The sequence below is a fragment of the Triticum urartu genome, chromosome 6A (assembly GCF_056163025.1).
Source record: "Triticum urartu cultivar PI428250 chromosome 6A, HENAU_Tu73, whole genome shotgun sequence".
In the NCBI taxonomy this organism is placed as follows: Eukaryota; Viridiplantae; Streptophyta; class Magnoliopsida; order Poales; family Poaceae; genus Triticum; species Triticum urartu.
Genome location: NC_141878.1, coordinates 70,622,702 through 70,640,551, shown reverse-complemented (window position 1 = coordinate 70,640,551; position 17,850 = coordinate 70,622,702). Strand labels below are relative to the sequence as shown.

General features: G+C 42.7%; 1 protein-coding gene across 1 annotated transcript; it reads left to right on the top strand.

The window, feature by feature from the left end:
* The first annotated feature begins 3,181 nt into the window (after positions 1–3,181).
* On the top strand, positions 3,182–3,766 carry LOC147964001 (uncharacterized). The gene has a single exon (XM_087529789.1). It carries the CDS (start codon positions 3,182–3,184, stop codon positions 3,764–3,766), a length of 585 nt encoding a protein of 194 aa, XP_087385915.1.
* Positions 3,767–17,850: the final 14,084 nt, after the last annotated feature.

The following is a 17,850-nucleotide window of genomic DNA, read 5'->3' as shown; positions in this document are numbered from 1 at the left end:
AGGTTGGTCAAACATAAAAGAAAATCGTACTAGTACACGTAAACATTAGACTTAGGCAGCGCTTTTATTAGTTAGTACCACAACCACGATACGGAATCTTGTGCAAGCGCGTGAACCGCGGCCGCGTGGTTGATCGAACGGTGCGTCACCGTGTCGCGCTCGAAGGACATCCACCGAACCTTTTTTGTGTGTGAAAAAAATCCTTGAATATTTCTCAACTTTTTTTCCTGTGAAAGTTCTTGACGCTGCAATATTTCCATATATTTGAATTTAGCTCCAGTTTGTGTTTATTTGGATTTGGACGTTTTAGGTGCGCCCTAGTTTTTTTAATACTGATTTTGTGTGTGTGACTGAGAGAGAACGTTTGTATGTGTCCATATGTGTGTTGTGGCGGGAGGGCAATGTGGAGACGGTGTGCGTGTGATACAGACATAGAGAGGTGTGAATGTGCAAATGATCATGCATGAGTGAGACATAGACAGATGCCGATACGTTGTGTATACATGAGAGAATGGTCTTCTAGTTTACTTGTGTGGGTGTGTATGTGTGTGTGAGAGAGAGGGAGAGAGAGAGACAGAGAGAGGAGCATCCGTAACACAACAACCATCTCTCTCGATTCGTCCGTCCCTTGCACGGTCGCATGCAACACATGCATCAACGTGCACATTTTGACACCCTCACCCGCCCCTGCCCACCTCGAGGCCCGCACAATCTCTTCGTGAATACCCATTTTTCTCCTTAGGTTTGTTTTATCTCAATATCTGACACACACACACACACACACAGACACACGCAGCACAACACACACACACACTCCCCCGAGCACACAATTCATCCCCATCTAAGGTTATACGGCGACCACTCTCGCTTGTGCTTCTTTTCACCCCAACATGCACAACACCTCAATCTTCAAAGAGGGCATCGAGCAGATCGAAGACGGCGACCACACCACGCTAGAGAATGCAGGGTCATTTGGAAGCAGGGTGATGTGACGACGGCTGACTAACTCCTCCCCCACCCTCTCTCTCTCTCTCTTGCACAAAATTACCAATCCCTCTCTCCGCCGCACAAAATTGTCAATCCCTCAACCCACGAGATCCTTCCCCTCTCGTCCATGTTTTTCCAGCTCTCTCATCAAACATGTTGTCTCTTCTCCTTCCACGTATACAGAATCCATATGCACATGCATCTCATGTATATTACATGTATCCATCTTTCTCACAGACCTAACTTCTTCCTCTCTCTTTCTCTCTCTATCTCTCTCTCTCTCGTTAGGTTTGTCTCCTACTCTCTCGTCCACATACATACAATCTTTCCCGCCCTATCTGCTCCATCTTCAAAATTTCTCTCTGCACGTTTCATTCACACATTGGGATATGTCAAAATGTTGCTTCTATATTGGCTGATGTAGAGTAATGGTTGTTTTTGTTTCATCTTACAAAGTAATAACTATGAAATGCATTTAGATTCTCATTTAACTGGGATTATGTGAGTTTGAGCATGTTGTGAAGTATTATAGACCTTATATACATCTTGCGATTCGACAATGATTGTAACAATTGAATTGTATAGACCATTTCATTCGAAGTAAATAGCCTAATATATTTATTTCACAATTTCAACTAATGATTAGTTCACTACAAACTAAGAAAACAAATGTGTACTCCCTCCGTTTTTTATTTAAGTACGCGTATTAGCATTGGTCAAAGTCAAGTTTTGTAAACTCTCAGAAAGCTTATAACAAAAAATATTAACATATACAATAACAAATAAATACCATTAGATTCATTATTGAATGTACTTTCACATCATACATATTTGTTATGGTAAATGTTTATATTTTTCTATAAACTTGGTCAAACTTTAGGAAGTTTGACTTCGATCAAACCGAATATGCAGACTTTACTACTACTACTCGCTAGTTGCTTAGCCGAATCACTCAACACGCCACACGGGGAGTCCAGTGTCACAAAATTTCGAGGTCGGCGGGAAAATCTCCCGCGACCCTAATTCGAGCAGTGGGAAGTTACCATCATAGCCTTCGGAACAGGCCTACGGATGACTCTTGGTAGGGGGCTATTTTCATAACTTCAGGTTCACCCTACCCAGCCAACCCCACCCCGGCACCCAGAGTAGTACACCCGAGTACTCCCCATTTTATATCCCCACCGCAAAATAGACTTCTCCACGGCACCGCAGCCTTCGTGCTCCTCCCCTTTGCATCGGCGCACTCGTCCACCGCAGCGCATTTGCCTCATCGACGACCTCGTATGCCGCACTGGAGCCTGTCCACCGTCGTCGTACACGGAGCCTCTTCCTCGGCATCGTCTTCCACGGTCTCAGATCTGCTTCCCGGAAGCCGACGCCAAGTGCAGAAGTACCACCGTCATGGACAATAAACTGACTCCCGTTGCCGACCATGACTCACAGAGGCCGCCTCGATCATCGTTCTCCTCCTTGATTGGTAATGTGTGTATTGAATCACTTAGCAGTACATGTGTAGTTCCAATTTTGTTCATACCTATCCTTCAAATTTCCTGGGTGCTATTGTTCCCGTAAAAGTAATTGGTTATAGCCTCCATTGTCCAACGGAATATCAGCTTGTAATTGTGCATCGCTCCTGTATCGCGTTGTGCTTGGCTAGGTTTTTCATCTGCAACCAGTAGTGTGGCAAATGATGGAAAGGTTTTTAGAACTAGCAAGATGCCCATGTGTTGCACGCATCAAGATGCATTTGTATGAGTAGTTTATCTTGTGGGAGAAAAGGATGAACGAGGGAAGGCCTTATTTGCAAATCTGGAGAGGGGTATGGATATCTTTTTGCAAAATTCCCATTTGTTTCCTTCCTATTTGTCAGATATAAATCGGACGGCCTATATTGCAAGAAAAAAAAGTATAGAGAAAAAAAGTAGACAGTAAAGGAAGTAGAGATAAATATTAAATATTAAATAAATATAACAGTAGAGAAGAGAGTAGAGATAGCAGAGACGTCAGGAAAGGATCACGCACGCGAGGTAAAAAGCGGCCGGGCGTGCGCTAGTTTTGGCGCGCGGCGTCCGGCACGCTTTATAAAATCCAACACCCTCCCACCGCTTTGTGCCTTGCCACCGCTCTCTCCCCGCACTGTTCCTCGCCACCGCTCTCTCCCCACTCTTTTTCGCCTCGCCGACGCCGCGCCAGCATGCCGCCGCTTCACCGGGAAACTTGGGGATACCTCAGCGTCCGCGCTCGCCCCTCCGGCGGTTTCTCCGCCGAGATCCGGTTCCGCAGGATGCGCCTCGGCCTCGTCAATTTCGACAACGCCAATGAGGCTGCCCGCGCATACGACGCGGCGGTGTGGCGCCTCCGGTGGCCTCATAGAACATTGAACTTCCCCAACGTGCTGACGCGGGAGCGGGCGCAGGAGCTCGCGCCTCTGCCGCGGCTTAGCACCGACGAGGATCGTCGCGACAACCGGAGGCGGGAGCACCGTCTCAGCATCGCCGAGATGGACGAGGAAGCCATGGCACTATGGTGCCAACACTTCCCGCATGACATCATCAACGAGCGCGAGTTCTACGCGCAAAGGAGGGCGGAGAGGGATAAGAGGAGGGCGGAGCGAGCCGCCTATCGTGAGGACAAGCGTAGGCGAAAAGCGGACGCTCAATTCAACATGAGGCTAGGAGCAGCGTCGCCCTGGGAATCGGACGACGATCGGTATCTTCACGCCTACAGTCAGACGTCGGAGGAGGACATCACCGAGGAGGAGTCGGACAACGAGGAGTAGTTGAATTATCTTTTTTTATCTATCTATGCTGAGAACTATCCTATACTCTCTAGTATCTACTTCTCGATCTCAGCACTGTAAACGCTTTTTTAAAGCGCCGCATGTTGCGATTCTGTTGGAGATGCTCTAACATCGCATACAAGTGCTTTAATGTTGCCCACAAGATGCGCGAGTATTACTAGTAGTATATTTTTCTTGCCATGTTGAGATTTTAAAACCACGAGTGCGAACATGCAGAGGAGCAATGAAGACCAAACACGGGATATTCGGGACATCTTCAAGGAGCGTGGCAAGTTAAAGAGGAGCTGCACAACCTGTAAAACGAGCTTTGGTAAGTAACACCCTTTCAATTACTTCGGTGTAGCCTCGTGTTCTTCGATGTGTATATGTTGTAGTTTCTGTTTCTCTTAAGCGTGGTTTTCTTTGATGTGTAATAAGAAGAGTCTTAATCGTCCTAATGCTTTCGTTTTTAGCTTGATGTAGGAAGTGGGTGTTCTCACCTTGTAGTCTGTTTTTATTTTTATTTTCCTTTTGAATTCACTTCTCCGAGTTCTGTTTATCTGGCTTCTACTAAATAGATCTAGGTTGCTCTGAGTATTGATCTAAAAAAGAAGTAACTTCATGTCAGGATGCAGTTCCTGCGAGGAGGGAAGTATGGTCAACCTCGAGATCATGTTTCCAAAATGAGGCTGGATTACACACAAGGTGCCAGTTCCCTAATGATGCTAGATTAGACACAAGGTGCAAATTCCCAGATGATGCTGGATTACACACAGGCCAGGTGGAGTCGTCAGCTGTTCCTGTCCTCGTGGCATTAGTAAAGGCTGAAAGAAAGTGTGCAGCAGCCCTTGAGAATGTAGCTGAGTTCCTGAAAAAGCGAAAAGAGCAATCAGATGCTCTCTTCACCCAAGCCAAAGAAGAGATGGGAGAAGCCATAAATAAGCTAGCAGAGGTAGAGCAGGCTAGGCGTCTCCTCCTATCTAAAATTGTTGTCAATACAAAATTTCCTTCATAATAGCTAGGTTCAAATGTTTATCCAGTCGGCATGCCTGTTGTGATGTCCGTGCATCTACTGATGTGGCACAAAATATTTTTTTTCGGGTCATGTAATAACAGAAATTACTTTCCAAACAATAACAGATGAAGCATTGGACATGGTATAGTTCACGCGCAAGCCCGACATTCCAAGTTCAACTTCCACATCAAACTCATGTTCACAGATATCTGCACATTCATACATAATGTCCACAACCATGATTCACTTCAAAGCCAAAAAAATGTTAGGAGAGTTATAAATAAAGAAAATCCTCTACTAGTTCCTGCTATCAGTGCGAGCACAACAAGTCAAGACCATGCGTAAATTAATTATATTTTAGTCATTTTTTGTGTTCTAAAATGCCTTGCGGCTCGTGGAAGGACGTGTTGCCAGCACACGCGCAAATTCAATGATGGAAGGTGGGGCAGTCTTAAGCTGGTTGCACGCGGCGAGGAGGCGTGCTCAGCCGGGCCTGCAGCGAGTGCGGCCCTCTTGGCCGGCACGCCGGTTCAATGCCTGCGCTACAAGAGATCGCGTCTGTGTCAGAGCAATCACTCCCTCTAGTCCTTTTTTGTTTGGGTATAACAAAATCTCGTTTTCCATTCACATTTAGAAGTAAAATTCATGGACAAACTTTGACCCAAAGTACGATGGGGACTAGTAAACCAGAATGGAGGTAGTAGTTTTTTTTAACCAAAGAAGGGTTTCCCCTTCCAATTTTCATTACTGAAAACCAGCATCTAAATCTAAACCATAGTATTTTCCCTAAAATTACTAGGTTCAACATCTCGCAACATAAACCCATACAACCTCCATCGCAAAAAAAAACCATACAACCATACGCCAAGGAGGTACGTAGTACTATGAATTCCATTTTCACTCCATACCAATCGTTCTAAAAACTACTTACTACTTATAACGCGCCATTGAAAATCGGAACTCTTAACCATGCTAAAAAATGATATTTTAAATGTGGCTACTCGATCTATGGCAACTGGCGAGCCACTGCGCTCCAAGTCGTTCACCTGTGGTCCCGACCGTCAACTCCTACGGATCAAATTATCACGCGAGCTGACTATTCCTACAAAGGTGTTCCACCACGTACCTAGGGTTTTAAGGTTTATTTGTTAACATCGCCTTTACGTAACGCTCATGTGTGTGAGACATCGAGAGGCTGACTGCGTGCGTGCGCCTCTTCTCTTCGTATGTGTATTCCACCGTTTGTCTGGTGTCCAAAAAATTATAATAACTACTAGCAATATGCCAATGCGTTGCCACACGATCAAAGTAGATTAATACATATTCACCGATTTGATAGAAAAAAAGTCTAGTTTTGAAATATGCATATCACTAAAAATATGTTTTGTTTCACTCAAAATATATTCCTTTGGCGGTTTTGATGAGATAAGGGAGGAATGTTGTTGGTTTCAAGATTCGAGAAGGGGTATATGTCTAATTTCTACTCTTACTAGCAAGATGCCCGTGCGTTGCACGGAACATCAAGATCTTGTGGGAGAAAAGGATGAACGAGGGAAGGCCTTATCTGCAAATGTGGTGAAGAGTGCGGGTAAATTGCCATATTTTCCTTCCTATCCATCAGATATAAATCAGACGTCCTACATTGCAGGATGGCAGGCCCACCATCATCACCAACTCTATTTTTTATCCCTACTCTTATAAAAAGCATTGTCGGTGATGATCGTGTGCCTGCCATCTTGCATTATAGGCGGTCCGATCTATATCTGACGGATAGGAATGAAACTATGGCAATTTTGCATAAAGATACCCACACCCCTCTCCACATTTGCAAATAAGGCCTTCCCTCATTCATCCTTTTCCCCCACAAGATAAACTACTCATACAAATGCATCTTGATGTTCTGTGCAACGCATGGGCATCTTGCTAGTTGTTGCAAAAAGCCCATGTGTGTGTGAGAGAGAGGGAGAGTGGAGGAGGACGGAGTGCATTTGTGACAAAGACACAAGGAGTGTGTGTGCGATAGGTATCAGCTTAAAATGAGCCGATAGTGTGTGTGTGTGCACGATCGAGAGGGCATGTCTCAAGAAGGGAAGAAAAATCTACATAGATACAAGGAGCGGGAGAGAGACATGTATGCAATGGTGGAAGCACGAGTGTGCGGGTGTATAAACCTATCTATAGGCTAGCTAGTCGATAAATGTTTGTGAGAGAAATACGAGTCGGGGTGCAAAAGCGAGAGTTTTGTGTGTGTGAGAGAGAGACGGTAGTCGGGAAGGGGAGTGGAAGCAGGAGTTGTGTGTGTGTGTGTGTCTGTGAGAGTGAGAGAGGAGACGGTAGTCGGGGTTGTCTAATCGGTAAACAAATGAATAATGTCAGTCTGCGATGGAGACGAAAAAGAGACCGCAACAATTTTTGTGTGTACAGGAGAGAGAGAGAGAGTAATTTTAGTGGTATGAGTCATATGTAGAGACATATAGGGTGTGTGAGAGAATCCCATAGAGAGAAAGACAAAGTGAAAGACGAGTGGAGACTGTGTGTGTGGCAGTGAAAAAGAAAGCTTAGGTACCGAGTCATACCAGAAAACAGTAGAGACGTGAGAGATAATGAAAACCGTGTGATGTATAATGATAGGGAGAGTGTGACACTTCTCAAGGGAGATGTCGAGAGACCATGTTTGCGAGGATAGGAGAAACATGAAGTGAGCATGCGGGTGAGCTAGAGAAAAGAGAGTGATAGCTACCTGAAGGAGCATGCATGCGAGAGAGATGGGCGTGAAAGGAGTAAACAAAAAAGGGATTCAAATATTTGAATTCGAGATGATGATACATGTAATCCATACTCGAACCAAAATTGATCTATCAAACATGCATACTCATATGAATTCACGCACATCTATGTTATTTAATATGTAGATATTACTGATCCATACATTTTAGTAGAACATAATTTGGTTAAAAAATTTCAAGATCGTTGTATTTGTAAATCATATTATACATATAAAGGAGCAGAATTCTTTGTTGTGCTTTTGAAAGTATATATAAAAATGATGTATATAGAATGTAATTCCAATTGAAAATGGATCCTGCCAGGAAAAAAATAGAATACAAACAGGATTCGAATTGAGTTGGCACGGTAAACGTGCACTCTGCAAAATTTGAACGAAGCGGGGAAAGTCGCAGTAACCGCCCGAGACCAAAATCTGCGAGATGGAAATCACTACTGCCTATCCCTGCCACGCAAAGCCTATCTGCTGGATTTCTATAGGTTTCAATAGGGGTAGGTTTGTAATTTCACCCAAACGTGACGTAACCGCCTCTCACCCGGATTCACACACGGTGGGCGCCAAAACACAGTGTGTCCTCGGCCGAAATCGACTCCCTCCTCGATTCATATTCATACACGGTGGGTGCCAAAAACAAACTCTCGTCGGCAAATATTCGGTGTATGCGAGATTACCGTCCTATCCCCAACTGACTAATGTTGCTGTGATGTAGTAGAAATTTGAAACGGGGGCTAAGTTTGTAAATTTCCTCGCATTTGAGACAAGCGCGCCCTAAATACATGGTTCCCCCTTCCTCTCTACCTCCCTTTTCCCCATTCGTACTCCGTGGGCGCCAAAACACCCTCTCCACCCCACCCTCCTCCGTCCGCCGCCGTCCGCCGCCCCATCCACTGCCGTCCTCCTCCACCATGCCGGAGCTGATACCCCTACACCGCCGTCCATTACAAGAGATCGACCTCTCTCATCCACGGCTTCATATCGGGATCCTTGCATCCCGTCCTCTTGCTTCATCCCTGCCGTCGTCCACCTTGCCGGCACCGCTCCTACGACCGTCTCGTCCACCGCGCCCCTCCACCACCGTCTACCCTCCTAGATCTGCTTCCACACCACCGACAGCCATTGCTACCGTAGCACCGTCAAATTCTCAGCAGATGCGTACACGGCGCCGCACCAGAGGCGGTACTCTTTCGTATCTTCTCAACTTATTTATCGCAGCAAGAAAATAGATCACCACTGCTTTACTCTGATTTCTTGTCTTGGTTGCGAAGTTGCCTTTGTCCAGTTTACACCTTCAGATCTGCCATGGCACGCTCAACACTATACTCCCAATGCTTATGGTTTTCCCCTTTTATATTCCACACTAGTTAAATCACAGTAGACTAAATTTCAAAATTTGGTCAGTCGATTTTTCAGAGCTCGCCGGAGTTCGCTGGTGCGATCGAAGGGGCTCGGGTGGTTGCGGGGCCTCACCGAATGAAGAAAACTCGACGCGGGTGGGGGTTGGGGCATGGGTGGGGGTGGCGGAGGAACACAGGCGGTGGGGGCCGGTGGTCCGGCCAGCGGCCGGTGCGGTGTTCTGTATGGGAAGAATCAGAGACGAGGAAGAAGAAGGGTTAGGAGACGTAGGATCTTCATCCAACCGCCTGAAATGGTCGAGAGACAGCTGGGAGTTGCATTCTTAATGCGCTCTGGTTCATCATGTGTGGGCACTATGCAACCAACATTTTATTAACCAAAATTTGCTTGCTCTTCTTTACCATGTTCCTCTTCCGTTCTTCTTTAATATGTACTCTCTCCGTTCCTAAATACAAGTCTTTGTATAGATTCCACCATGGACTACATATGGAGCAAAATGAGTGAATCTACACTCTAAAATGTATTTGGATACATCTATATGTGATCCATAGTGGAAATCTCTACCAAGACTTATATTTTGGAACGGAGGGAGTATGATAGGATCGGTTGGTTGTGATGGACACTTGCAGTGTAGAGGTCTATACGGTCGGTTGTGATGGACACTTTGAGCCTCTTTGATTCATAGGATCTTGTAAACATAGGAATAGGATTTGTAGTGGCCTCCCCACTTGAATCCTATAAGAATAGCAAGGAAATGCGGGGAGCTGTGTCGCCTTTGAGAGTTACACTGATATTAACAGTACTGTACCTTCACTTGAAGAGAGATGGTATCCGAAGCCTTTCTAGCCGTATCGGCAATACTAGCACATATATTCTAGCAAGTTCCACTTTGCTGATTTTACTCTGATGCTTAAGGTTTTCCCATTATATCTACACTATGATCTGTGTAGCTGCTTTGTGTCGCACTAGCAGCAGTCCAGTCTTGAAGCTAAACACTGCAATGACTTATAAAATTGGCACCAAGGCATTGAGTGCCATTGTGGATGCAATGAAACTCATACGCTCCCCACCTGTTGATTCTTGTTCAGAATATGATCCTAATGACTATTCTAACCTCGAGGAGTCAAAGGCAGATGGCCTGTCCTGTTCACCCATCAAGGTGCCTGTTCTAATTTAGCAATGTTTTATTGATTGCGGGTATCTTGCACATGTTGTCATGCATTTCTTCTACTTTGTTGCACCGCCATCTGCTTAGTTTACTCATCATATATGTCGAGATGCCATGCCCATCCATTATCAATACATATTCCATCTGTCATCATACCATGTTTTTTCCACTCAAATGTTGTTCTTGTGCATCAGACATCAAAAAGGAAGAGGGTGATTGCGGAACCTAAAGGAGCACCAGCAAAGTCCTTGAAAAACGTGGTGGTGCCGGAGAAATTAGACAGCTCCCCACTTATATTGGTTGTACAACCAATGACACAAAATGTAGGACCGACTCCAGCAGACTGTACCATACTTCATTGGCCACACCACTAGCCCCACCACACAGGACCTGCACTCCAGCAAAAGGTATATGATGTCTACTACACAACCTTCTTCTTGTAGACGTTGTTGGGCCTCCAAGTGCAGAGGTTTGTAGGACAGTAGCAAATTTCCCTCAAGTGGATGACCTAAGGTTTATGAATCCGTAGGAGGCGTAGGATGAAGATGGTCTCTCTCAAGCAACCCTGCAACCAAATAACAAAGAGTCTCTTGTGTCCCCAACACACCCAATACAATGGTAAATTGTATAGGTGCACTAGTTTGGCGAAGAGATGGTGAAACAAGTGGTATATGGATAGGAGATAAAGTTATTTGTAATCTGAAATAATAAAAACAGCAAGATAGCAAGTGATAAAAGTGAGCATAAACGGTATTGCAATGATAGGAAATAGGGCCTAAGGTTCATACTTTCGCTAGTGCAAGTTCCATCAACAATACTAACATAATTGGATCACATAACTATCCCTCAACATGCAACAAAGAGTCACTCCAAAGTCACTAATACCGGAGAACGAACGAAGAGATTATGGTAGGGTACGAAACCACCTCAAAGTTATTCTTTCCAATCAATCCGTTGGGCTATTCCTATAAGGGTCACAAACAGGCCTAGAGTTCGTACTAGAATAACACCTTAAGACACAAATCAACCAAAACCCTAATGTCACCTAGATACTCCAATGTCACCTCAAGTATCCGTGGGTATGATTATACGATATGCGTCACACAATCTCAGATTCATCTATTCAACCAACACAAAGGACCTCAAAGAGTGCCCCAAAGTTTCTACCAGAGAATCACGACGAAAACGTGTGCCAACCCCTATGCATAGGTTCATGGGCGGAACCCGCAAGTTGATCACCAAAACATACATCAAGTGAATCACGTGGTATCCCATTGTCACCACAGATACGCACGGCTAGACATACATCAAGTGTTCTCAAATCTTTAAAGACTCAATCCGATAAGATTACTTCAAAGGGGAAACTCAATTCATTACAAGAGAGAAGAGGGGGAGGAGAAACATAGGATCCAACAATAATAGCAAAGCTCGCGATACATCAAGATCGTGCCAAATCAAGAACACGAGAGAGAGAGAGATTAAACACATAGCTACTGGTACATACCCTCAGCCACGAGGGAGAAATACTCCCTCCTCATGGAGAGCGCCGGGATGATGAAGATGGCCACCGGTGAGGGATCCCCCCTCCGGTAGGGTGCCGGAACAGGGTCCCGATTGACTTTTGGTGGCTACAGAGGCTTGCGGCGGCGGAACTCCCGATCTAATCTCCGTTCTGGAAGTTTTAGGGTACGACGAAATATATGGGTGCAAGAAGTATGTCGGTGGACCGAAGGGGGGGCCACGAGGCAGGGGGGCGCGCCCCTACCCTCGTGAGCTCCTCCTTCATCTTCTGACATAGGGTCCAAGTCTATCCGGTAGGTTTCCTTCCAAAAATGACCTCTCCAGTTGATTTCGTTCCGTTTCGACTCCGTTTGATATTCCTTTTCTTCGAAACACTAAAATAGGCACAAAATAGCAAATTTGGGTTAATAGGTTAGTCCCGAAAGTAATACAAAAGTGGATAATAAAGCCCAATATTGCCCAAAACAGTAGATAATATAGCATGGAGCAATCAAAAATTATAGATACGTTGGAGATGTATCAAGCATCCCCAAGCTTAATTCCTGCTCGTCCTCGAGTAGGTAAATGATAAAAAAGATAATTTTTGATGTGGAATGCTAGTTGGCATAATTTCAATGTAATTCTTCTTACTTGTGATATGAATATTCAGATCCGAAAGATTCAAGACAAAAGTTCATATTGACATAAAAATGATAATACTTCAAGCATACTAACTAAGCAATTATGTCTTCTCAAAATAACATGGCCAAAGAAATTTTATCCCTACAAAATCATATAGTTTAGTCATGCTCCATTTTCGTCACATAAGAATGCTCTTATCATGCACAACCCCGATGACAAGCCAAGCAATTGTTTCATACTTTAGTAATCTCAAACTCATAAACTTTCACGCAATACATGAGCGCGAGCCATGGATATAGCACTATGGGTGGAATAGAATATAATGAGGGGGTTATGTAGAGAAGACAAAAAGGAGAAAGTCTCACATCAACGAGGCTAATCAATGGGCTATGGAGATGCCCATCGATTGATGTTAATGCAAGGAGTAGGGATTGCCATGCAACGGATGCACTAGAGCTATAAATGTATGAAAGCTCAACAAAATAAACTAGTGGGTGTGCATCCAACTTGCTTGCTCACGAAGACCTAGGGCACTTGAGGAGGCCCATTGTTGGAATATACAAGCCAAGTTCTATCATGAAAAATTCCCACTAGTATATGAAAGTGACAAAACAAGAGACTCTCTATCATAAAGATCATGGTGCTACTTTGAAGCACAAGTGTGGAAAAAGGATAGTAGCATTGTCCCCTTTTTTTGGCCTTCCTTTTTTTTATTTGGCCTTCCTTCTTTTTTTGGCCTTTCTCTTTTTTTTTGGGACAATGATCTATTGAATGATGATCATCACACTTCTATTTATTTACAACTCAATGATTACAACTCGATACTAGAACAAAGTATGACTCTATATGAATGCCTCCAGCGGTGTACCGGGATATGCAATGAATCAAGAGTGACAAGTATGAAAGAATTATGAACAGTGGCTTTGCCACAAATACTATGTCAACTACATGATCATGCTCACCAATATGACAATGATGAATGTGTCATGATGAACGGAATGGTGGAAAGTTGCATGGCAATATATCTCGGAATGGCTATGGAAATGCCATAATAGGTAGGTATGGTGGCTATTTTGAGGAAGATATAAGGAGGTTTATGTGTGAAAGAGCGTATCATATCACGGGGTTTGGATGCACCGGCGAAGTTTGCACCAACTCTCATTGTGAGAAAGGACAATGCACGGTACCGAAGAGGCTAGCAAGGATGGAAGGGTGAGAGTGCGTATAATCCATGGACTCAACATTAGTCATAAAGAACTCACATACTTATTGCAAAAATCTACAAGTCATCAAAAACCTCGGCAATACGCGCATGCTCCTAGGGGGATAGATTGGTAGGAAAAGACCATCGCTCGTCCCCGACCGCCACTCATAAGGAGGACAATCAAATAACACCTCATGTTTCAAATTTGTTACACAATGGTTACCATACATGTATGCTGCGGGACTTGCAAACTTCAACACAAGCATTTCTCAATTTCACAACTACTCAACTAGCACGACTTTGATACTATTACCTCCATATCTCAAAACAATCATCAAGCATCAAACTTCTCTTAGTATCCAATACACTCATAAGAGAGTATTATTATTAATCTTGTATACCTAGCATATTAGGATTTTAAGCAAATTACCATGCTATTTAAGACTCTAAAAATAATATAAGTGAAGCATGAGAGTTCATCTATTTCTTCAAAATAAAACTACCACCATGGTCTAAAAGGTATAAGTGAAGCACTAGAGAAAATGACAAACTACTCCGAAAGATATAAGTGAAGATCAATGAGTAGTCGAATAATTATGCAACTATGTGAAGACTCTCCAACATTTAATAATTTCAGATCTTGGTATTTTATTCAAACAGCAAGCAAAGCAAAAGAAAATGACATTCTAAGAATAGCAAACATCATGTGAAGAAGAAAAACCTTAGGATCAACCGAAACTAACCGATAGTTGTTGAAGAAGAAAGGTGGGATGCCAATCGGGGCATCCCCAAGCTTAGATGCTTGAGACTTCTTGAAATATTATCTTGGGGTACCTTGTTCATCCCCAAGCTTGAGCTTCTGTGTCTCCTTACTTCCTCTCATATCACAGTCTCCCTAAATCTCAAAAGCTTCATCCACACAAAACTCAATAAGGACTCGTGAGATAAGTTAGTATAAACCATTGCAAAAACCTTGTCATACTCTACTGTAGAAAATCACTAAAATTATTATTCAACATTGCATAATAAATGCCTCTGCATATTTAATAGTCCTATCATCAAATAGAATCATTAAAGAAGCAAACATATGCAAACAATGCAAATGTAACAGCAATCTGCCTAAACAAGATAGTCTGTAAAGAATGCAGCAACATCCATACTTCCCTAGCTCCAAAAATTATGAAATAAAATTCCCACTGTAGTAAATTTATCAGCGCTTAATATGCAAAAGGTTTCCACATTTTATCACATTCTGAATTTTCTAGGAAATTATAGCAACAGCGGTAAACTTTCTGTTTTCGAACAGCAACATGTGGACTTCTAAAATAGACACAGTAAAGGATATGAATGACACTTTTATTGAAATAAAAGATGCAAAACATTGTTATAAATATCAGCAAGCAAATCTTAACAAAATAAATTGACACTCCAAGCAAAAACACATATCATGTGGCGAATAAAAACATAGCTCCAAGTAAAGTTACCAATGAACGAAGACGAAAGAGGGGATGCCTTCCGGGGCATCCCCAATCTTAGGCTCTTGCCACTCCTTATTCCATAGTCCATCGAATCCTTACACAAAACTTGAAAACTTCACAACACAAAACTTAACAGAGAAACTCGGAAGTTTCGTTAGTATAAGAAAATAAATCACCACTTCAAGGTACTGTAATGAACTCATTATTTATTTATGTTGGTGTTAAACCTACTGTATTCCAACTTCTCTATGGTTTATAAAATATTTTACTAGCCATAGATTCATCAAAATAAGTAAATAACACATGAAAAACAGAATCTGTCAAAAACAGAACAGTCTGTAGTAATCTGGATCAAACGCAAACTTATGAAACCCAAAAAATTCTAAAATAAATTTATGGACCTGAGAAATTTATCTATTAATCATCTGCAAAAAGAATTAACTAAATAGCACTCTCTAAATAAAAATGGCAGCAATTCTCGTGAGCGCTAAAGTTTCTGTTTTTTACAGCATGATCACAAAGACTTCCCCCAAGTCGTCGCAAAGGTTCTACTTGGCACAAACACTAATTAAAAGCATAAAACCACATATAAACAGAGGCTATATGAATTGTTTATTACTAAACAGGAACAAAAATCAAGGAACTAAATTAAATTGGGTTGCCTCCCAACAAGCGCTATTGTTTAATGCCCCTAGCTAGGCATGATGATTTCAACGATGCTCACATAAAAGATAAGAATTGAAACATAAAGAGAGCATCGTGAAGAATATGACTAGCACATTTAAGTGTAACATGCTTCCTATGCATAGGGATTTTGTGAGCAAACAACTTATGAGAACAATAATCAACTAGCATAGGAAGGTAAAACAAGCATAACTTCAAAACTTTAAGCACATAGAGAGGAAACTTGATATTATTGCAATTCCTACAAGCATATGTTCCTCCCCCATAATAATTTTCAGTAGCATCATGAATGAATTCAACAATATAACCAGCACCTAAAGCATTCTTTTCATGATCAATAAGCATAGAAATTTTATTACTCTCCACATAAGCAAATTTCTTCTCATGAATAATAGTGGGAGCAAACTCAACAAAATAACTATCATGGGATTGAAAATGGAAATCAAGATGACAAGTTTCATTTTTATCATTATTCTTTAAAGCAGATGTGTCATCACAATAATCATCATAGATAGGAGGCATGCTTTCATCATAATAAATTTGCTAATCAAAACTTGGGGGACAAAAAATATCTTCATCAAGCATAGCTTCCCCAAGCTTGTGGCTTTGCATATCATTAGCATCATGGATATTCAAGGAATTCATACTAACAAAATTGCAACCATTCTCATCATTCAAATATTTAGTGCCAAACATTTTATAGATTTCTTCTTCTATCACTTGAGCAAAATTCTCCTTTCCATCATACTCACGAAAGATATTAAAAAGGTGAAGCGTATGAGACAAACTCAATTCCATTTTTTTTATAGTTTTCTTTTATAATCTAAACTGGTGATAAAAAAGAAACTAAAAGACTCGATTTCAAGATCTAAAGATATACCTTCAAGCACTCACCTCCCCGGCAACGGCGCCAGAAAAGAGCTTGATGTCTACTACACAACCTTCTTCTTGTAGACGTTGTTGGGCCTCCAAGTGTAGAGGTTTGTAGGACAGTAGCAAATTTCCCTCAAGTGGATGACCTAAGGTTTATGAATCCGTAGGGGGCGTAGGATGAAGATGGGCTCTCTCAAGCAACCCTGCAACCAAATAACAAAGAGTCTCTTGTGTCCCCAACACACCCAATACAATGGTAAATTGTATAGGTGCACTAGTTCGTCGAAGAGATGGTGAAACAAGTGGTATATGGATAGTAGATAAAGGTATTTGTAATCTGAAATAATAAAAACAGCAAGGTAGCAAGTGATAAAAGTGAGCGTAAATGGTATTGCAATGATAGGAAATAGCGCCTAGGGTTCATACTTTCGCTAGTGCAAGTTCCCTCAACAATACTAACATAATTGGATCACATAACTATCCCTCAACATGCAACAAAGAATCACTCCAAAGTCACTAATAGCGGAGAACGAACGAAGAGATTATGGTAGGGTACGAAACCACCTCAAAGTTATTCTTTCCAATCAATCCCTTGGGCTATTCCTATAAGTGTCACAAACAGCCCTAGAGTTCGTAATAGAATAACACCTTAAGACACAAATCAACCAAAACCCTAATGTCACCTAGATACTCCAATGTCACCTCAAGTATCCGTGGGTATGATTATACGATATGCATCACACAATCTTAGATTCATCTATTCAACCAACACAAAGGACCTCAAAGAGTACCCCAAAGTTTCTACCGGAGAATCACGACGAAAAAGTGTGCCAACCCCTATGCATAGGTTCATGGGCGGAACCCGCAAGTTGATCACCAAAACATACATCAAGTGAATCACGTGGTATCCCATTGTCACCACAGATACGCACGGCTAGACATACATCAAGTGTTCTCAAATCTTTAAAGACTCAATCCGATAAGATTACTTCAAAGGGGAAACTCAATTCATTACAAGAGAGAAGAGGGGGAGGAGAAACATAGGATCCAACTATAACAGCAAAGCTCACGATACATCAAGATCGTGCCAAATCAAGAACACGAGAGAGAGAGAGATCAAACACGTAGCTACTGGTACATACCCTCAGCCCCGAGGGAGAACTAATCCCTCCTCATGGAGAGCGCCGGGATGATGAAGATGGCCACCGGTGAGGGATCCCCCCTCCGGCAGGGTGCGGGAACAGGGTCCCGATTGACTTTTGGTGGCTACAGAGGCTTGCGGCGGCGGAACTCCCGATCTAATCTCCATTCTGGAAGTTTTAGGGTACGATGATATATATGGGTGCAGGAAGTACGTCGGTGGACCGAAGGGGGGCCACGAG

What these genes read in the sequence shown, in the direction of transcription:
- LOC147964001 (XM_087529789.1), top strand. Translation starts at nt 3,182, where the DNA reads ATGCCGCCGCTTCACCGGGAAACTTGGGGATACCTCAGCGTCCGCGCT.